Below are 22,882 nucleotides of genomic sequence, written 5' to 3'. Positions count from 1 at the left end.
GCTTCCATAGGATAAGAAGTTTACTGATGTGCTTTTATTACACTTGGGATCATTCTGACATTTCCATCCAGGACTTAATCTGCAAACCACACAGCTAACCTTGTTGTTAGGGCATGATGTACCAACGTTGTGTCTAAAATGGCTACTAAGAAACAACTTCTGAAGGGAGAGTGCAAACCATTTTTCACCTATATTTATCAGGGTCCTAGCTGAACTTTTCTTTCAAAACAGCTTTCCATTGCAGTCTGTAGATTGCTGTAGTTGGCCAGCACTCTTTAATATTATCATTTGGGCCTGTTTTAAAACCAAGACATGTTAGATAATAGAATAGAGGAAAAGACTTCTATGAACAGTTTTTTCAATGTTGCTGAGTACTACGTGCAAAAAGATTCATGAGGTTGTGTGTAGACTCGTTGCTCATGCATGTACAAGAGTGTCTTCAGCTGTATACAGCAATTCCTAAGGTAAAATACATGCCATTTACCAACAACTTTTTCAATGTATGCAATGAAGGCTTTAAGAATCAACCTTTAGATTAAAGCGTGGACAAGCCAAGAATGCTCCATAAAAACAAACAGTCCATAGCAAAAATACTGAAATTACCTTTCAAGGAAATAATTTAACTGATTCCCTGTTAATTGCTGTGTCTGAGCAGCAATTCAGAAAAGACATGGCTCCTGACATTGTGTTGTGACACACACTGGATCTCTGTAGCAGTAATTATTAAGTTTTGTTAAGGCAATTTGCTGTCTTGCCTGTTTCCATTTTTGATGCTTCTCAATCCCCACTGCAGTCAAGCTATCTATAGAATAATCAATTGAGCATATAATCAATATATCACCACTTTCATTCTGCAGAGTCATAATTCAGACTCCTTTTTCCATCTAGTTGAGAAAATTTTCTAATCATGGCACCTCCACAGTGAAGCCAGCTCTATAGGCTGGAAAGCACAGGGACTTGAAAATTAGGGACAAAGCCATAAAATAAATCTGTATTTTGACCTGTGATGTTATGAAACCAGCATCATCTCAATCTGCAGAATGACTTACTGAGTGTAGTCAGACATTACTTCTTCTGGCAGTAACAAAAATGAATTTGTGGAGAGAAATTACAGTATTTCGATCCTGCTAGTGAATTAGGTTTTATTCTGGCCTTTCTTTCCTTGGTGTAACTGTCATGCATACCCTACTAAATACCCGTTTTAGTATACTAGATAAAATCCCACTGTAAATCTGGACACATGATCTGAGCAAGGGAAAATGTTTAGTTCCCTGCATTCTTACACAAAAAGAGCATGAGGCTGAAGGTGAGTTAAGTTCCTGGTATTAGCTTATGCAAATAAAACCCTCACAGCACACACAGTGCTATTCAGTAATGACTACAGCCCAGGAGAAAAATTCTTGTAACTGTGGTGTTCCGCAGTCAAATGAATTAAAAATAGAGAGAAGTATCTGAACATATGTAATTTTACTTTTAACTATAAAATGTGCTATTAATGAGCTAATTTCATATGGCACTCTGGATGAGGAAATGACTGTGTTTTGTCTGTAGCAGAGTAGTAGTACCTCGAGCATCAGCCAAGACCAGGGGATTCACTGGGTCACACAGTGCTGCAGCTGCCAACACTCCTTGTCACACACGGCTTACAGTCTAAATAATGGAGACAGGCAAAGGGTAAAAGGAGAAACAGAGATATAGGAGTATCTCATCCAAGGTCACACGACTGGTCAGTAACAGAGCTGAGATTAGAAAAGGGGCCCCCCAGGTCCCCATTCCAGTGCCCTCACTACAAGACCTCACTGCACATCCCTGCCTGGCTGGCAAAAGCAGCTCCACTTGTTACAGCAGCTTCCTGTGCAGACGTGGTGAGTCTCCATGGAGTCACAAAGCGTGTAATGGGAGTCTCTGCTGATAACAGTGGGGGTTGTTGAATTACAGAGATGAACTTAAGGAGGTCTTCAAAAGCATTCTGAAATCTGGCTTTAAGAAGCAAAGCAGCATAATTAAAAAATAGCTAATTTGAATAGCTCCATGTATCCCCAACGTCTAATCAGGTTAATTACTTAATTTCACTTTTTTTTTTCTGATATCCTTTTAAATTATTTGCATTGCAAAAAACCCCTCTAGTACAAAATGAGAAAAGCACAATTTGATAATCCAGTAATAAGGGTAGACAATTGTTTTAACAAATGTTCAACTGCTTTTCAGGCCTGAAGCTAAGAAGGAAAAGATAGCAATTTGCACATCAGAGAATGACTCACGTTATTTTCAAAAATGTAGCTGCTAAGTCTTTATTTTATAAAACATTCTATTTGTGTGTCCTTCTGCATTGTTAATTAAAGCAATAATAGCTATAAAATATACTTGCCCTTAAGCAGAATTTACTCTCACTGTGGTGTTGTCAGGTAATCCTGTGGCCAACTACTACTACAAAAATAAGTTCAAAGAAATACTAATAAAAATAATGCAGTGAAGGAAGGATCCTTTGGGAGAATCTTAAAATGCTGATGTAATTTAGCATGGTCTCATGGATGTACTGCTGCTGATGGTGGTAAATAACTCCTGCTTCCCTAAAATGACTGCATTGCACCCAGGCTGTTCATCAAGGCATTTCATTCCAGATTAATGCTGATAAATTATTTGGGTGTTGCCTGTTGTTAAGGAAAAAAAAAAAAAAAACAGTGATTGTGGGATACATGGAGTGTAGCTTGAGTCCGGTGTGCTTCTGGGACTAATAGTGAATAAGTTCACCTGGGGAAGCAAGCCATGGTCATGAGATTCCTAGTTCAGTTTCTCAGTTTTAACCTCAAGAACCTGAAAATATATACTCCTGTTCTACAAAAAGTAAGTTTCCTGCTTCACTCAAATGGTTCTTTGCATTTGTTGAAGATGAAAGTGATTCCTGATTTATGAACCTGGATGACATAAGGGACATAATGTGGTCAGAAAATCATGGGAAAATAAAAGATTTGAGTGATGAGAAGAGGGAAGTAATATCCATCAGCATAAGTTTCTGGTTGGTCTAGCCTTCAGTGGGAAACTGGATTCAGCAATATCCAGAACACAAAGAAAGGCATGAGTCTCTCTACAAAGCTGTAGGCTAAATACAGATCTTTGTGACAATTTTAGGACGTGAAGATGTGATAGGAAAAAGGATAAACATACTAAAAGTTAGTGATGCAGGCAGAAAACCAAGAAAATAAAAACAGTGTTGCAAGTGTAAAAAAGCACTTTGAAGAACTGTGTAGAATAAATAACTCCAAAACAAGAGAAGCAATTAAGGAGGATGCATCAAGTTCTAAGTGCCCTTTAAAATATGACTTGAGACATTGATAAGATCTGTTTGGAAATATCCATAAATTCTAGAAAACATTTTCTCTCCTAAGCTCAGATGTGGGCAGTAAGTACCATAGGTAGTACAAAGGGTTTGATCTGTTTAAGCTATGTGTAAAATACACAGTTATGTTTTGAAGGTTGTTTCCGTAGTGCTAGATAAAAATAATGGCACAGGCTGTTTTCAAAATAAATACTGTAACAATTAAACAAGGCACACAGTCATTCTTCCTGATCTAATTAGGATGCTCATCAGAAATTATTCTAGTGCATGCCTTTTTCTAACCTACACTTTCTGTAAAATATACATGAATCTTCCACCTCACAAGATGGACAGAAGCCCAAGAATCCCCCTCAAAAAGTGAGTTCTGCACCCAATGACCCAGTACCATACTGCCAGTTACTTACTACATAGAAAAAGAAGGCTTCACATTTCCTCAGAGGCTATCAGCATAAACCCAGAAGAATGAATGTTAATTACTTATCCTGAAAACATTAATTATTTTTAGTAAAAGTAATTTTCAAGAAGTCTCAGGAATTACAGCCCTGGGAAATTAAATTCTCCTTTCACATATAAGCATACACACAGATAGATATACGACACAAACAGCACAGACTGCTTTAGCTCTGTTGTATTGCTGAAAGTATCTAATCAGTTTTGTAATTCATTATAGAACTGCTTTCATGACTGTGTGTAGCAATGAGTTCTGCAGTTTGCCTATATGCTGCATAGCCCAGTACTTTCTATTGCTGAAATTTTATGTTATCTTGTGCTCTTTGATTAAAGGAAAGAAAGGAAGGTAGGAAAGAAGGTACTGAGAGGAAACAAGGATGGAGATTCTCAGGCAACACTGTGAAAAATCTTACAAATTTGGAAAAAATGTAATTAATTAATGCAATAGCCATCACAACTTCTTTGTTCAGTGTGAATAATTAAAAACAATAATAATAAAAAACCCAAAACAATCCCAAATTTGGGCATTACTAGAACAGTGGCAGTCAATTACTTTAATTGTTTGAAAATACAAGTGTCTCCCCTGATTCTAAGCTGTGGAACCTTAAAATCAGGCATGAGTAAAAGGACCAGCCATAAACATACCTATTCAAACCAAGCCCTCCAATTTTTTCAACAGAGAAGAAAAGTATTATGGAATTTGCTACATCCCCAAAGATAAGCAAATTCAGGTTCTGGTGGACAACATTGAATAGAGCTTTCCAAAACCAGGGATGTCTCACAAATAATTAATGCCCTGCCAGCTGCTTCTTCATACTTCATTTGCAGAGTTCAAATGTGTGAATCTCTGTGGAGTTTGACTTGGCAGTACATCACAGGGAGAAAAGCGATTTTTCAAGCAACTAGGCTCAGTTCTACACAACTGTGCTCAAACATAATGAAGTTCTTGTAAATCAAACAGTTTGGTGATAAAAAGGTTTATCTCTGTAGGATAATTTATTTTAATCTGTTATTTTATGCAAATCCAGCAGTGCTCCTATCTTTCTAGTATCTTCCATAAGGCTAGACATGCTCTACAGAGAGTGTAAAATGTGTGGATCTAAAATCACATTTTAAACCAAGAAATCACATTTTTAAACCAAGACTCATTCTGGATGCAAATTTGACTCATGGTTTCTCAAAACCTGGGCAACAGCCAGCCTAAGACACATGATGCAGCCTGTCAACAGCAGCCTCTTTGGGATCCACACATTCATCCCTGTATGGACTCCTGCTTCGTGCACCCAGGCACCCACCAGCAGCGCAACAGAACCAGTCACTGACCACTCCTTCTCTCACCAGCTCTCCTGCAGAATAAGCAAGGGTCATGCAACACAAAATCCTATTTTGTCAGATTGTTGGGCGCTGGTGGGAGGCTAGGGTGGTCTTTTTGTGAAAATTCTCCCTTAATGTCATTCAAATATGAGTCTGTGTAAAGGCATAGTAGGAAAGGCCATCAGTACATACTAGCAGGTCACGTTATGTTTATCTCAAGCCTATATTTTTTCTGTCGACTACTGTATAATTTCATACTTTTTCAATATGCCTGAGAGAATATATACAGAATATGGCAAAGACTTGTTGCAAAGACTTGGTTGATATGTTTATCAAAGAGTGGGAGTCCCCTTGGGGGCTGCTCACCAGCCAGGGCTGGGGCCAATCCTGCAATCCCAGACAATGGGGGACCCTGGGAACAGCTGGGCTGGCACATCTGTTCACTCTTCTCCACGAGAACCCATGGCTGGGGTCAGTGAACAGGCCACTGAACTACCCATCCTTAGACCATTGGCTGGTAGGGCACAGGCAATTCTGTAACTCCTATTTGCTTCATGCTTCCCCTCAGCTAAGTATGATTATCATTGCTATTCTGAATTCCCAAAAGACCCTTTTCCCCTGCTGTGCTTCAGCACACACATTTCCAAATTAACAGTGGAGCATTCTGGTTCTTGTAATTATGCTACCTTTCTAGCTTTTACTTTAAGTTCCAAGTTCTTAAGTGGTAGACCTGTAGGAAATTCTAACGTTTATTCAATCATTAGAAGTTCTACACTTCATATTTTCAAAGTAAGCTTTGGGATCAAAATCCCTAAAGGCTGAAGTTAGAAAAGTTATACATATTGTTTAGAAAAAAAAAATCCTCTACATTGTTTTCCTGGAGGGGTAACTGTATTCTGACATTGCACAAATTCATACCCACTGAATTTCACACTTAATTGGGTCTGCAAAAATACAGCATTTTCAAGGCCAAGAGCCCCCCCAAGCCAGCAGCGCTTGCCAGTTGCTACACAGAGCCTGTGGTGCCTCCATTGCCAACCTTCAGCAGCCACCCTGTGTGGCTTTCTGGGAGACTCAGCTCCTTCCCAGAGTGCACATACACTTCAGTGCCACACAGGAACCAAAAGCTGGACTGGCCACACACAGTGTCCTCAATGCCCTGCACTCTGGGACACTGTGGCTGAGCTGCTGCTGAGCTCAAACAGAAGCCAGGCAAAGGCACGGAGCTGCTCTCTGCATGAGCCTGAGCTCATGAGCTCACTGGGGTTGAGGGTACTGCATGCACATAGACATGACGTCCCTGACTCATCTCCCGACTTGCAGACCTCCTCCTCTCACTCTAGTCAAGCCAAACACCATGTCCTCTCAAGCAGAGCAACTAATTAACCTCTGAGTAACACAAAGTTTGGGATGGAAACTGCACAATCCATATTAAGGTACTCAATTGCTGCAGCATCACTTCCATGACATCTTCCCTACATGATAATGTAAATGATGACACCAAGGCCTGGAGATACCATCTTCAAGCAGAGGCACTGGCATACTGGCCAACTCTCGGAGCAGAATGTGCATCCCCCTAATCCCCTTGAGTAGATGAAGAAGAAAACACTGTTTTGGACCTGTGTGGATACTCCTGTTCACAGTTTTAATTGTTTTTGTGAATGTCACTCTATTGTCTTGATGTTAGTGAGTGGCTCTCACAGGGCAGTTGATGATGCTCACCACACTTTTTTTCCTTCGGGGATGATTTTTAATCGGACGCTCACGATTTATTCAGAGGACATTACTCTGCGGCCGGGCCGCAGGTACCAGCACACGGCGGAAGGAACCTGGGGATCACGACAACGCCTCGCGGTGCCGATGCCGGGCACTGGCGTGCGGGCAGCCACGCAGTGTTTACGGCAGAATGAGGGGCGCAGCCGAGGAGCTGCGTCAGCGCGGGCGGGGGCGTGCCGGGGCGGGGAAGGCGGGCGCGCCCGGCGGGGCGGCCGCCGCGGGCGGGGGGCGGTGACTTGCGGGGCGGGCCGGGGCGGCTGCGGGGCGCGGCTGGGCGCGCTGCCCCGCGGCACCAGGGGAGGCTGCCCGCGTCCTCCCCGGCATGGGGGTCGGGCTCGGGCCGGCACCCCGCGGGCGGCGCTGACCGGAGGGGCACCCGCCGCTGCCGCCGCTCCCTCCCCCGCACCCGCAGCCCCTCGGCGGGGAGGCCGGGCGGCGGCGGCCGGCGCCCGCGGGCCGGCGGGCGGGCGAGCAGGCAGGCAGCGCGGGGTTCGGCGCAGCGGGGCTCGGGACCCGGAAGCAGAAGCGGGGCCGGGAGGCGGCTGGATGGGAAGGAGCGGCGGCGGGCGGCGATGGGGGAACAGCAGAGCTCGCTGAGCACCCCGCGAGCGGCCGCCGCGCCGCCGAGCCCGGCCGGGGACCCGCGGGAGCCCGGCCCGGACGAGCCGCCTTCGCCGCGAGAGGCGGACCCGGGCGGCGGGGCGGCCGGGCCGGGGCGAGGCGGGGAGCTGCTGGCGGCCGCCGCCGGCCCCGAGCGGCGAGGAGCCGAAGAGGAGGCGGAGGCGGCGGCCGGGCCGGAGCAGCCGCCGGGCTCGGGGGAACCGGCGGCCCCGGCGGAGGAGGGGCCGGAGGGAGGCAGCGGTCGCCGCCGCCCCCCCCGGCGGCACGTGTACTGCACCGTCTACTGCGTGGAGAACGACCGGCCGGTGGCGGCCCCCGGCTCCCCCCGCGGCGGCCCGGGCGTGGGGCAGCCCCCCGCGCGGCGCGGGGTGGTGTCGGGCGACGACCCGCTGTCGTCCGGCGGCAGCATCGAGGTGGTGGACTTGTACCTGCTGCCCGAGCCCTTCTCCGGGCTGATCGCGGGCGAGTTCGGGCCGCTGCTGCTGCTGAGCTGCCGCGTGTGCCTGGAGGAGAAGCCTATCAAGCCCCTGTCCTGCTGCAAGAAGGCGGTGTGTGAGGAGTGCCTCCGGCGGTACCTCAGCTCCCAGGTACTTCTCCAGCGGGCGCAGCCGGGGTGTGCTGGGGGGGCTGTGGCCGCAGCATGCTCGGGCACCCCGGCGGGCTGGGCGCTGCGCCGGGCCCGGCGAGCCGGGCAGGGCCACGGGGTGCGGAGCGAGAGGAAGCCTTTCCCGTCCGGTACGGAACGCGTTCGGCCGCCACCTGCGTGCGAGCTGTGGATTCAGCGACCGCCCGTTCTCGAAGCGCTGCTCTGCGCGTTCGTACGCGGCTGGTCGGGCTGGGCGCTAATGCGTCTTTAGGTTCTTCCAGTCTTTATAAGAATTTTCCCTTTGAAATCTCAAACTCTTGCTGTTACCTGACCGGCGGCACCAGTTTTCTTTTAAGAGGAGGCCAAGGAGTGATAAGGAGCGGAGTTTGGGAGCATTGGCAGCCGCCTCCTAAGTGGCTCCTGGAGCCGGGGGTTTTCCCGCTGCCGCTTTATGTTCGGGCCCTTGGTGCAGCCGCTCGGCCTGCTCCTCGCAGGACACATCGCGTTTGGTGTTATGCCAGTTATGCTACATTAAAACAGTGTGTGTGTGTAACTGTTGGTGAACGATTGCAGTTAACAACAGTAAACAATAACTTTTTTGGAGGAAAATTGAAAACACAACTTTTCCATCCTGAGCAGGCGACCGCTCATCCTGGCCGATAGCTGGCATATCTGGTGCTTACATGTTCATCCCTGTTTTGTCAGTCAGAGCTGCTGATTTCAAACCGAAATCAGCAGCTTGATAACTAAGCTCTGTTTTGGCTAATGTTATCTGTAGTTAGTTTAGCATTACAGAATATTTGTGTGGTCATACCCTAAACTACCCTATGACTACCCTAGTGTAGTGGTACCCTAAACACGAAGAACAAAGGGAGAAGTATGGTGCATGTGGGAAAAACAAAACCAACTAAACCCTTTGCTTACTGTCTTTATGCTTTTATTCAGCAGAAGCTTTTAGGATGTGCCTGGTGGAAATGTGCTAGTTTGGTGGTGGAATTAATTTTTACACCTGTTGGAGCTTGGTGCTGTGCTGGGGCAGTTTGTCCTCCTGCTGGGCTGTGTGTCTAGGGAAGGAATGGATGATTACAGCTACCTCTGCACTCTATAAATAGTTGACAGGCTTCTTCTGGCCAGAGTACATTTCACTGCTTGGAAATTGCACGTGCTACCAGAAGTCAAGTACTTGCTCCTCTCTGGGCCCTGGTAGCCTATGTAGCATTTGCTGGTGCTGGTACCATTTTTTCTGGCCAATAGTAAACTCAGTAGCATTTTCGTGATCTTGTTTGGATATATTTAGATAATAGTGAACGGCTTTACTTGGGAACTGATGGATTGGATGGTCAGAGTTAATGTTTTCTGTGTTTCCTGTAACTCTGAAACTCAGGAACACTTAATAAGCCTTCTTGAGACTTCATGCGCAGAATGATTTGATTTGTAGGTAAGTGGTAGACTGCAAATTCTCACTAAGTTTTTAGATTATATTGTCAGTGCACATTTGTGCCTCTTTGATATCTGCCACCGAGGTCATATATCAGAGTATTGACTTTCATTTAAGCTGGAAATTGATGAGTATTGTGATGTCAGGGTGATCTTTCCCGTGTCCTGCAGGTGCCTGTAGTTTAGAGTGATGTAATGGAACTTACATGATCTAGTATCTAAAGCCATACTGAAGAACTCTTCTGTCTGGTTTAGGCTGAACCCTTGGAGAAGGAAGCAGCAGCTTGGTGGCTGAAATAGCTGGCTGGCCTAGGAAGCCAGTATATATGCTATGAAGTGGGTTTAGCATTGGCCAGGTGTTGGATGTGTGTGCAGGGATGCCCTTCAAGGAAGCCACTACTATTGCTAAGCACCTGCAGAGCTGCTCCCAGCAGCTGTTGTAAGGTACCCATATGGCACATAGCCATATGGGTACTTAACTCCTGTACTTTAAAGGTGGGGCAGGGATACTGGTCATGAGGAGTGAGATTCACACAGCACTTCTGTGGATATGTTGTTACAAATGCTTTTATGACCAGGCAGAATTTTAGCTGCTTGATAAATTTCTTAGGGAAAAGTGAAACAAAATGCAACCAATAACAGTCCAATGTGTTCTTCCCTTATCTTCCTTTTTGAAAAGGATAAGAAAGTGATATTTCTTCAAGAACAAGAAGTGATCTGTCTCTCCTTTGTGCTTTGGAAGGACCCTGTGAGTCATCCTGGGGAGAGAGAAAGGCATCTCCGTGTCAGTTATACAAGGAGAATTTCTGGGAAGGATGAGTGAAAAGCCAGTATAGGTTAGAAATCAAGTTACCTTTCATCTTTGAGACTATGCATTTTTTGTAGGAAATTAAAAAGAAAATTTATGAGAAAGGTATAAATGCTGAAAAGCTGTTTTTGTTTGAAAATTTTAAAAGATCTTACTTTGGGATATGATCAGACTGATCATAAGAATGTACCTAAAATTGAAAACAAACTATTGAAAAACAAAACCCCAAGCAGCATTGTGAATAGCTTAGGTCTGGTTTTCTTGTCAGAGAAATAGTAATCTCTGCCCTGGCTGATTCTACATCTCTGGAGGAGTGGTCTCTCATGCTGAAAATGTGGAATATATTGGCAGAAGTATAGCACTTAAAGTAATTTGTGTAGCCTTTGATGTCTGTGTGTTCTCTCCCTGAAGAAAGCTGTATTCTTCATGATAGCTTCATTGTGATTCCTGAAATGATGTTTAATGGAGTAGCAAAGCAAAAACTCTGTTAATGCACCCTGCTTTCTTCTATGCAAATATATGAGAGCACAGAACTTCTGCCTTCAAGCCCTTTATAGATCAGAAAATCAACTGAAGTTTCAGGCATTCTTAAAAGGAATGCCAAATGAAAATACTCCAACTGCAGAGTTGTTGCTTATCATGCTGGAAAATGAGGGTAACATTTGAAGGTCCTTAGAGGTCAAGTCTAGTCTTTCTTATCACTGGCACCTTGCTGCATAATCCTTTTCAAAAACTTAGTGGCTGGAGGAGAAGTTTAGCAGGCGAGCCTGGAATGCCCAGGCTGATCTGGAGCCTGACTTTGGGAAATCACGTAATGTTACTTGTGCCTCATTTAGCTATTCTCTTTCACATGCGAGTCACAGAGCACTCGGGACTCTTCAGGGTCCGAGTATGGCCAGTTGATCTACCATTCACAAAAAAAATCTGTGACCATTTGTTTGGACTCAAAGAAATTGATGATACGGTAATTGATAGGTATGGGTGATGGCTTGTCATGGAAGAGGTTGTGGCTTTTGCAGCTCAGGATCTGGTGTGGATCCCACAGAGCCTGACTCAGGTCCCAGAAAGCCCTTTCTCCAGGAGTTGATGCAGCCCAGGGAGGTTGTTTGTTATGTTTAATGGGTGAGGTTGAAGAGTCTGATTGTCTGAAAGGCCAGTGTTCTCCTTCCATGGAATTTAAGGTATATGTTGAGTGAGGTTGGGATCAAAAGTGTGGAAGAACCATTTCCCATTCACCTGGAAGCTGCAGGTTTCTGCACTCTTGTCATCCAGGATACAAACTTGGGACAGTGAAGCAAGAACCAGGACGCTTAATCTCACAGGTGTAATATTGCATCTGTATCTCCTTCATCTCCTTCACTTCCCATCTTTCTCTCCATTAAACATGGCACCAAACCCAGGTTATTTCAGAAACTGCGCATACCAAGGTTTGCTAAAAAAGTGATTCACTTCCTAACCACTCTGGGCTGCTTGTATTTTTATGTCAGAGGGAACATTTCACTTTTCCTATAAAATGGCTACAAAAGTGTTATAGAAACCTCAGTGCCTGCTTTTTCTACATGCAAATAGAGAAACTTGATAATCCAGTTTTGATCCTGTACTCATTAGTGATGCTTTATTTTGTAAATCTTGTAACTCAGAGTCATTCTTACAGTAAAAGACTTCAGATGAGTTAATTTAAACACCATACTGTATTCTTAATCAGATTTTATAGTGCTTTAATTATAGGAACTCTAATGAGATTAGTAGCCATGAGTAAATCAGAAGGGATGGTTGGGGGTGGGGAGGGACTGCATCTGACAGCGTTTTGTGCATGGTTAGCTTTGGTGGAACAAGAATCCTGCTTTCTTCTGAGCATGACATATGTAAATCATCCTCCCTCTGCTCAGGACCTCAGTCTTTCTCTCCCTGAGATTTTTTTTGACCCCTCTTTTCTGTGCATAATTTTTTTTCTGAAAGAACTGGAGAAAAAAAAGCTGTTGACTGTTACAATCAGGATTTTTGTGGGGAATGTGATTAAAAACCTGCATAGTGAAGAGGAAAATTGAGGAGCAGTCTGCATCACATAAAACTAGTATTGGCTTGGAGCTGGAGGGCCTTGACACCTGTGTCTCGTCAGGTGTCTGATGGTATCATATAGATGATACATCTTCAAAGCTGTAGTCTGCTGATGAAAACCAGCCAGCAGAAATGAAGGCACCAAGTGCTGAATCATCTGATGGTTAATGAGCTGCTTGTGCCCTGAGTCAAACCAGAGCTCAGAAAGGCCACTGTCATTCAGTGCAGAAGCAGCTCTGTGTTTGCAAGGGTAATTAATCTAAAATCTTGCTCCAACACCAGCTACCAAGTTCCTGGGACAGCTGCACGCTGCCTACCAGGAGGTGATGGCAGGGTGAGCAACCACCCCTCCAGCAAGAATGCAGAAGTTTCCAAAGGAGGAAGAGAGGTGCAGGAGGAGAAAAGAACCTGCTGGTTTACAGGCTTTCTAAACCAAATCAGCCGCCTCAGCTGCTGTAAGCTGGCTCTGTTCCCGAGGAGAAGGCAGATAGACTTGGTCCATCAGATGCAAGCAGCCTGTAAGCTGCTGGAGCACCTAAACTACTTCTCTGACGTTTTCAGCAAGCGACTTCTGAAAGTCTGTCATGTTCTCCTGATGTGTTGTATGCATTACCAGCATCAAAATGCTGCTGTGTATGCAGATGTCACAGTGCAGGATGATACCCAAGTACCCCTAAGATTGTGAAAGTTAGTCCTTCAAGTTGACAAGATACACGGCAGACTTTAAGTCCATCTTATATGCTTCTTGGTGAATCCAGTTTGTGCCAAAACTTAAGTTTGGAACGATTTACAAAATCCAGCATTGATGAAAATGCTTTGAAATTAATTTTAAAGTAAACTAGTTTTGAGCAATGATCGTGAATGATAATACTACCTGGTTATCCCACTGTGTGTAGGCCTGGGTATTCTGTCAGCATATGAGCACTGCATGTGGTATGTTTGTTCCTTGTGCAGGAGTAGCTTCAAGCTCACTTTACATGGCTAGCTATGACTTCCTCTTGTTTGGATAAGTCTTTGGCAGGTGTAGAGCTGGAATTGTGGCTGTTATTTCTTAGCCATGCTGTTGTGAAGTGAAGCATAAGACAGTGGCTGTTCTTACAGCTAAGAACATTTTCAGTAAAACTCTGGGATCTAAGATGCTGAGAATAGAAAAGATGGTGTCACATTTGAACAGTTGCAGGAAGGGTTTTGCTGATGGAAAAAGGCCTGAGTTTCTGAGGGGAGGATAAATGGTATCATGAAATTGTTGATGTTGGTAGTGAGTGGTATGAGTAAATGGCAGGTCCAACGGTGGTACTGTGACTCAGCTGATGTTGGTAGTAAAGTTGATTTTGAGACATAAAGTTTTCCTATGAATGGGAAATTGCAGTGGGAGATGGAGAACCAGTTTTGTTTTAGCTGGAGTTGAGACCTAATTATGAAAATGTGTTATTTGTATGAAGCAGAAGGCCTCCTTGTCAGCTGTCTCTCACAGCCAGTGTGTGGCACCTCACTGGTCTGTGGGTGGTGTTGGCATTGGAGACCACAGACAGGCTAAGCCATCAGGAGATCATCTGCTGCATGCCCTCCCTCCCACTGCTCCCACCAGCTGTTCACAGGCGCTACTAGGCACAGGTATGGAATCAGTCCAGGGAATGTAAAATTAAATGAGTTGAAAACTGAACTGTTGGTGTGTAGTTGCCCAAACAAAAAGAAATGAAGGAGTTAAATGAGGGTTGGGAAGGCCTTCAGCTCACCTCTGCCCCATAACTGCTTCTCCACCCAGAGCAACTGTTCTTCCAACTGCTCTGGGGCCTCTTGGCCCTTCATTCCTCTTTTCTTCTTGTACAAATATCTTGCATCCTGCTGTCTAAACCAGCCAGGCTCAAGGAAAGTATGTATTTTAAATGGCCAGGATGTCAGTACATTGTCAAAATGATTAAGAGTTGTAAGGGATGTAATTTCTTTAAAAGAATTCAAACTGGAGGCTTCCCCCTGAAGTACATTACTTACCCACCCAGGCTTATCTTTCTGTATGCTTTATTTGCTTGTGCTTATGTTTCTCTTGCTCCTTTTTTAAATTACTTTCTTAATGAATTGTATTTTAAAAGTAAAAAAATTCTTGTTTCTAGGATTTTATTAGCTAAATACTACTCTTTCTACACTAGAAAAAGTGACAAATTTGCTTAGTGGTGAAAAGGGTATTTAATTTTTGAGTCCATTTTTAAGTATTTGAAAAAATTCTGTAAGGCAAAGAAATTAATTGGAAGTCAAAAATCAGAGTGAAACGTTCAAGACTTTACTCAGAAGAAAATTTTATGGATTTCAGTGTGGAAGGTCAGAAGTTTAACAGTAGTTTAGGCCAGATTTGGAATTAAATCTGAAATAGCTTAGATTCCATGTTCAAGCCCATGTTTACCTTAGATACTACCTCACTGCTTTGATTTGAGATTGAGGTATATTTTCATTGACGGCCTTGTTGGGATGTGCTGTTGCTCTCATTTACTTGTTTAATTGTGAGAAAGGCTGTGCAGTTTCTAGATTAAAATGCCATGAAAAGGTAAAGAAATTTCCAAGTCTATCACACTTCCATTTCCTTACGATCTTGCTAAGTAGACCGCAGAGGACTCATTTTCCCCAGTGATGTTTTTATTAAGTACAGCACAAACAATATAAGATTTTGTACTGAAAAATGGAAAGGGCAAAGTTTTATCTTCTCAAGCTTAGTCATTCTGATGCCATTGTGTGTTGTTTTCTACCACTAACATGATATGGATGGCAGCAAAGGCAGGTAGCTCTCTGGTTTACTTGGTTTGGCTTCCTGATCTTGTAGGAATGGTGGTGTATCAGCTTGGGGGTGTGAGATGGGGATCTGAGTGACTCTATCCCTTTAGCTTGTAGGAAAGGGAAGTCCTATCCAAACTATTTCAGCTGTGACATGACTCTGTGGGGTTGCTCACACAATACAAGGAAGGAAGAAAAGGGAGAAGAAGATTGCTGGAATGGGAAGGGCATGATGATCATGTAGGAATTGGTTTGCTCCAGAAGGTGCACTTGATCAGGGTAAGCTTTCATAAAGCAAAAGGGAATTGTGAAGACTGACAGCCTCCATGTAGGGTGGATCCTTGGCCTCTATTTGAAGCTGCAGCTGAATACTGGCCAGTTATTCTGGTAAATGGTGGCCAGAAAGTGAAATAGGACTAGCTCTTTTTCTGGTTTCCTGTTGGATGGAGGTAGGCAGGAGATAAATCTAGCCTTAAAAAAGAAAAAAAAAATAGTAAGGATTCTAAACACAGTTTAAAGTATAGAACTTCCAGGAAAATAATGGGTTAGTGTTTTACACAGCTGCTGGAAGACTTCTATACCCCATTGGCAGCAGGGTGGGTGGAGTAAGTAGGTAAAGCGTCCCATCTGTGACACAATTACAGAGTGCCTGTGAGGTGCCATTTCCCTGCAGAAGCAAAAAGAATATAGGGTTCTTCACTGTAGTCAGTACTATTGCTGCTGTAGCGGGGCAGAGAAATGTGGGGAAGGACTTCTTAACCTTTCAGCCATTTTAATGTTGTTCACTATGAGAATGTTTACTGGGGGGAGGACATCTCTACGCCTTTGCATTCCAGTGCACCTGTGCAGTGCCGGATAAAATTTGTCCGCTTAGAAACCTCACAGGAGCAAGCATATGAATTGCTCAGTACTTTTTTACATGTGTGTGCAGTTCAGTTGTGCAATAGCTTGGAAACTCTGTTTAGTTAACTTTATGGCATTAGCATGCAGATTAAAAATGGGAAAGAATTTGCAACTTCGGACTTTTTTGGAATGGATGGATCTACAAAAGAGCAAAGATAGCCCACAGTATGTAGATGCCTAGTGTTGCATACCAAGTACAAAATGTACATGTTAACGTGGTTTTTTTGTGATTAACTAATCCATATGGAGGTTAGAAAATGAGTTGTGAAGCACTGGAGTTCAGTCTGTGTTGTTTCTGTTAGACATTTATGCATATTGACATAGACAGGTGCACCTAGACCTCAAAGTGGCCAAAATGAAATACAGTATTAAAATCTGAATATTTCAAAGTATGCACATATCTGGTGGTCCCCATTTAGCTTACATAAGGGAAGTGGAATTCAAGCAGACTCAGAAATTTTCACGCATTTGTATAATGGAAAGTAAATTCAGCCTTGCTTTTGTTGTATTTCTCAGTAACATTTAAAGAGTCATTTTCAAACTTCTGAAGATAACAATTCTTTCAAGACATTATTTGGAGTTCTATCTTTATTTTAAATTACTAGCACCTTCCCAGTCAGTAAGATATAAATCTTCCTTGCAGTGAGTTGCAGCTGTTACTGATGGACATCGCTGAGTGCTTTTGTCTCAACAAAGTAGGTATTTCATGTCAAGGCTTGATTTGTTGTTCTTTCAGTGAAAGCAACTCATTAAATCCTACCTGAATTATCCCAGAGTGTAATGCTTCATGAGAACCTCACCCAAGCCATGATAGGTAGTTAGACAAGGCCAGGCTATCACTTCCAGTAAATTAAGGATCTAAAATGAGTTCTGGATCTCATTCTATTTTCTCTCCATGACAAGAAAAGGAAACTTGTCTAAAGCTGATTGGTATACAGTTATTTTAGCTAGCAGTGCTGCTTACCCTGGTCCGCTACTTGTTCCCTACTATTTGTGCATAATTTGATCCATCATCAAATGAAAAAAAGATCTGGTTTATTAAAGTAACCTTTCACAGTCATTTTTTGCTTCTTTTATTCTTATCAAGCTTCTAATTGTGTTATGCACAATATACAAATGTTTATTTCACCATAAGGTGTGAATAAAGTGCTAAGCCGAGCAGTTTATCTTGGCAACTGTTGCAGCCTGTCCAACCAAAACATTTGAAAATGACATGTTCACAAAGGTGGGGGTTTTCATTGGAGCTCGATGAAATCAAAACTGCAATTTGGTCCTTTTGCTGAATCATTTCCTCTTTCACAATCCAGACGGAAGTTACGACTTATCCAGCACCTGAAGGTGCATCTGCACCCACAGCTCTTGGACAGGCAGGGTCCAGGGAGTTACTCAAGCTGCTCACAGCTCCCAGGTGCCCAGTCAAGCCTAGGCTGGTACCCACTGGTCCTTGTCTCCACTGCCTGTGGCATCATTACATATGAGCTTTCAACTAGCCGAATTCTAAAGCATCCTCATGTATTTTGTAACAGATTATTCTGAAGATAGTCTTGCAGGTGGGATTTTTCATGTGAATATCATTGCAAATGAGGAACCTCTCTCTTGGTCTTGCTTGTTTCAACTGCTTTAGTTTGCTGCAGCCAAGCAATGCCAAGTATGGTTGTTATTTTCTTGAGAAAAATGTTTTTCTGCACCACAGAGCTCTCAAAGGAAGTTTCTTGTTGTTCCTAATCCAGTTGAATAACAAGTGAAAAGATGCAAAAGTTAAAATTATAGAAGAATTTGGGGGTTTTATTGTGTGGGTTATGTTGTGTCTTTTAGGTTTTTTGGTTTTTTTTTTGGTGGATGGGAATAGGGGTGTTAGGTTTTTGGTGTTTTGTTTGGATTTTTTTCTGCAAAGACATAAAATGCACATTGGTATTGAATATGGCATTTAAAAATGTACAACAGAGCAAGGTATGGCACTGTCATAGAAGAACTAGTATGTGTAATTAGATTTTGATAGTGAAGGTTCTTCTAAGCTTGGTCATACAGTCTCTTGGTATAAGTAACAAACCTAACATTTCTGTTGAAGAAGACAACCAAAATAATGACTATTCCAACATATTCTTTTCTACTCTAATTGATTTTTTAATGTTTCTGTAGGTGTACTGACCCATAAAAAATTTAAGCCTCTTTTTAAAATCAATCTAGACTTTTAGAAAAGTTCTAGCATGTGCACTGGGCTGTGACTAGAGCTTTCACAGTCTAGAACCATTTCTTTCAGTGAGCAGCTTTGAGATGTTTGGAGAAAAGAGAAGAGTCCCGTGTCATTCCATCAGTAATGATAAGTTTTATGATACTAACTTATCGTTTTGCTTCTGTATTGAGTTTCCATGTAGGAGAATTTTATCTATCCTTATGGTGAAAAGGGGCAAGGAAGAGGTCTTTAATTATTTTTATTTTTTGAGTACTAGCTTGTCCAGCTGTTGGAATGTGAGTAGGAGACAGCAGATCTGGGTGAATGATGGCAGATGATGCAAATGGCTGGTAATGATGAAATCGCTAAAAATCTGAATGCAATTTGAGGCTCTAGTACAGAGAGGAGAGCATTGAGGCACTTGTATCTGGTGAAGCTTCGTTTGGAGTCTCGGGTGTAGTTGGTTGATGCTGGCCAGATGCCAGACACCCACCAAAGCCTCTTTCTGTCTCTCCTCTGCAGCTGGACAGGAGAGAGAAAATACTTGGGGTTCATGGGTTGAGATAAGGACAGAGAGAGATCACTCACCAAATACCATCATGGGAAAAACTGAATCAAGTTAGAGATATTAATTAAATTTATTGCTAACAAAATCAGAGCAGGATAATAAGAAGTAAATAAACCCTTAAAACACCATCTCCCCACCCCTCCCTCCTTCCCAGCTCCACCTCCTACCCTAGGGGGCTAGGAGAAGGGAGATGGGGATTATGGTGAGTTCGTCACATCAGGAGTTTCTCCTGCTGCTCAGGGTAAGGAGTCCTTCCCCTGCTGCACCATGGGGTCCCTCCCACAGGAGACAGTTCTCTACAAACTTCTCCAACATGAGCCCATCTCACAGGCAACAGTCTTCCTCAAACTGCTCAGCATGGGTCACACTTCCACAGGGTGCAGTCCCTCAAGGACAAGCTGCTGCAGCATGGGCCCCTCTCTCCATGGGTCTCCCACCAGGTTACAGCCTCCTCTCAGCATCCACCTGCTCTGGCATGGATCTCCTCCGTGGGCTGCAGGTGGATTTCTGCATCGCTGTGGAACTCCATGGGCTGCAGGGGCACAGCTGCCCCACCATGGTCTGCTGCGTGGGGTGCAGAGAAATCCCAGCTCTGGTGCCTGGAGCACCTCCTGCCCCTCCTTCTGCACTGACCTTGGTGTCTGCAGGGCTGTTCCTCCCACATATTCTCACCCTGCTCTTCTCTGGCCACAGCTACATCTGCACAACAATTTTTTTTCTCTTGTTTACATTTGTTACCCCAGAGGTGTTACCACCATTTCTGATGGGCCCAGCCTTGGCAAGCAGCACATCCGTCTTTAGAGCCACCAGGGACTGGCTTTGCTGGACATGGAGGAAGCTTCTGGCAGCTTCTCACAGAGGCCACCCCTGTAATCCCTCTCTCTCCACCACCCCCCACAAACCAGGCGATGTAACCCAAATAAATCTGGTTTAAGAAAAATGGAACCAAGGAGGACTGCAAGGACAAAAAAGCTGTTGTGCAGATGCAGAACTCTTTACTTGAGCATAAGCAGAACTGGGAGAAGAAATAACTGTTCTGTCTAAAAGCAAGAGGTTGTAATTTGGGTAGGCGCTTGTGAAGAATTTTTGGCACAACACAAAACTCTAAAAATTGCAATGAATTGCTAGAAATCAGTATAAGCCTCTATTGGGAGCATCTTTGCAGTCTCTGAAATTGGGAAGAAAGGTGCGGTATCAGAGCATTTTGCAAAGCCAGCACCTTCAGTACTCTCAAAAGAAGGCTTTCCGTGTGCTGAATTTGGCCCAGTTGGATAATAAGGCTGCCTGTGCTTCTCAGTGCACTTTGTTGAGAAGCTGGAGTCCAATGAGGAAATGGTAGAAGAATTTTATTGTCTGGGGTTACTTTTTTCTTGACCATTGAAAACAGTAAAATGCTTTGTAATGTCCAATGGGTACCTGCTCACAGCACGCTTCAAACAGTGCTCTGTATCTGGCATTGTTTTGTTTGTATGGAAGGTAAAGTCAAGCATCTGACACTGGTTTTAGGAGAAATAACTCTCAAATTTCAAACCTGAGTTTTTGAGGCAGTTTCTGATTAGGCTGTTCTGGCTGAATCAGAGCAATTTCCAAGCGATTCCTTCCCTCTGCTGGCAGAGGAGAGACTGCATCGGTGTTACCCGAGTTGACCTAGGCTATAGAGGATGCCTTTGTGAAATAACTCTCCAAGGGAATTCATGCAGGCTGTTGTATAAAAAAACTTGTGAGAGAGAACATTTAGCAAAGACCAGTGATTGTTTTAGTTTCCACTGATTGCTTTTACATTAAAACAATGAACAGAACAGATGGTTAAGGTGGAGGAGCTATGTAACATTGAAAAACAATCTCTGAAGTCATGTGGTTTGGGTGTGGGGTCTGTTTTGAAAAATAAATTTTTTTCGTGAAACTAACTGTTACCACCTGGGCAAATTTGCTGTAAATTACTGGAAGGAAGTAGCTGGTTGTTGAATGTCTTTGTCTTTCTGTTAGTTAGCTGTGTGCTTCAGTTGACAGGCTGCAGCATTATCACCCTGGATTTATCTCCTGGTATCTCATTCTAAGTTGTTGTTTTCTCTTTTTCTCTTTTTTTTTTTTTCTTCTAGTTTTCAATACCAATATCTGTCAAGTTTGGTGGAAAGATTTTGGCATTCTTAGAGTACTTACCTTGGCTGCCAGGTAGTCCTTTGGAAGCTCAGGGTGCTTGCACGGTGAGGTATTGGGGATTATGGTGAATCCGTCCTGGCTGCATGCCTGACCTGGTGTACATAGGGAGGGCTTTGCTGAGATGCAATAAACATTGAGTTTCTGTACTTGTCATGAAATACATCTGCAAACTATCTAGGTGAACTTGCTGAAGCTGTTGTGCTCTTTATAGCTGCTTTATGTAGAAGCTAGATCCACAGGGAACATCAATAAATATTGCATAGACTTAGAGGCTTGGTGGCCCTGCATACATTCCTTATGTTTTTAATGTTCTGTATGTGTTTGCACCTTTGAAGACTGTGCAACATGAAAGTTTTTTTATTCAGTTCTTGTTAGGTTAGGTTTATACGAGACTAAACTGGTCTCCTGCAGGGTTATATCACTTCATGTCTCCGAGTTCACCAGTGAAGTCTGTCTGGTAAGACAAATTTAATGGAAGCACTGATAAATGCCATTTTTGACTCTGCAATCAGTATGACCACCAGTTGGATCACAACAAGCCTACTTCTGGATTTGAACAAAGCTTGCACAAACATGAAAACGGACATATGCTGACACCAGCAGATATTGAAACATTGAGAATATTTCTGAGTTGTATCGTTTTAATGGATTTCTTCATATATGTAAGCCATGGTGGAAAAACTGATGGGAACTGTCTCTGGAATATATCAGATAATAGTATATCTTGTAATGGTCTGTTGAAGCACCTGAAAAATGCAGTGCTACTGCCCAAGTAATAAGATGGATGAAAAGAAGTAAATTCCTGGCTGGTACATATTTTGAGTGGGTTATAAAACCTTTATTTATGGCAGGAAGTTGAGCTTCTTCAAAGATATATGCTTATCTAGTAAGTGCTGTAAAGATCCTGGAGAGTGACCTCTGTTCTCACCAGCTTCCAACTTTTGCTCTCTTTCCTCTTCCTTTTCCTGGATAAGTTTCCATTCCCCTGTCAGGAGCTTTTTAAAATGCAGTTTCCTTTTCACAGAGATTCTTTTGCATACAATGTTTATAGTAGCACTCTGAAAAGGTTTACAGAATTGAAGACAAACTTGGTCACATTGTAAATAGCTCATCAGTGCCATTCAAGTGAAAATTACTCATATGTGAACTTTTTATTTCTGTTGTTTTGAAGTGTTTGTCTTTTTTTTTTTTTTCCTGGCAATGTTTAATTGACCAGGAGAGACTTCCTTGCAGGAGGATCTTTGTAAGTATATGTCACATCCTTCTGTCTCATGAAAGCTTTAGAGCAGGTAGTGGATTTCCCTGAGAGCTGTACATGCTTTGCACTGCTCTTATCACTCTGTTATGTTTAGCTAAGACACTTAAGACAAGGTTGAACCTTCATGACACATCATTTACAGCTGGCTTCTCTGTTCCTTGCTATGGTGTACACCGCTATGTTCAAAGCAGTGAATGGTCATGGGAAGTGTTGTTCCTTGTGGCTTGCAGAAGTTCTGGGCTAGCCTGTGTTACTCTGTTAATCAACTGTGATTCCAGCACACTAGTTTTGAAGGCAGAGCTCAATAGCTTTGTGCTTCTATTACACAAATAATTTTGGTTGCAAAGTGGAACGATTGTGAAATTTGGAAGTATAAAAGCATGTAGTAGTTATCTTATTGTTGCACTGGTTTTTACCAAAGGTTTTGTAAGTTACCCTCCCATGACCTTGAAGTAGCAGAAGAGATAGATTTTATTCTCCCTTTTCTTACCTGTCAAGCTCTATAAGTAAGGAGAAGATAATGGAATAACCATAAGATTAAGACTTCATTTATCTTCTTTCCCTTCCTTTTTTCCTCTTCCTCTCTTTCTCTTTGAACAGAATTTGGTTGGGGTGGGAGGGCATTGGGAAAAAGATCTAATCTTTCTGAAGCGGTAGAGTTCCTGTGTGT

General features: G+C 43.3%; 1 protein-coding gene across 2 annotated transcripts in view; it reads left to right on the top strand.

Moving 5' to 3' along the window:
• Positions 1–7,319: 7,319 nt before the first annotated feature.
• RNF217 (ring finger protein 217) overlaps positions 7,320–22,882 on the top strand; it is a 58,595-nt gene continuing 43,032 nt past the window's right edge. For both annotated transcript variants that reach the window (XM_053973707.1, XM_053973708.1), the window contains exon 1: positions 7,320–8,085. In XM_053973707.1, the coding sequence (XP_053829682.1) occupies positions 7,450–8,085 (636 nt within the window). In that variant the 5' untranslated portion in view covers positions 7,320–7,449. The remainder of the gene's footprint in view (positions 8,086–22,882) is intronic.

Source organism: Vidua macroura, chromosome 3 (assembly GCF_024509145.1).
Source record: "Vidua macroura isolate BioBank_ID:100142 chromosome 3, ASM2450914v1, whole genome shotgun sequence".
NCBI classification, from domain to species: domain Eukaryota; kingdom Metazoa; phylum Chordata; class Aves; order Passeriformes; family Viduidae; genus Vidua; species Vidua macroura.
Note: the sequence above shows the minus strand (reverse complement) of the source record. Positions and strands in the feature narration are given on the sequence as shown.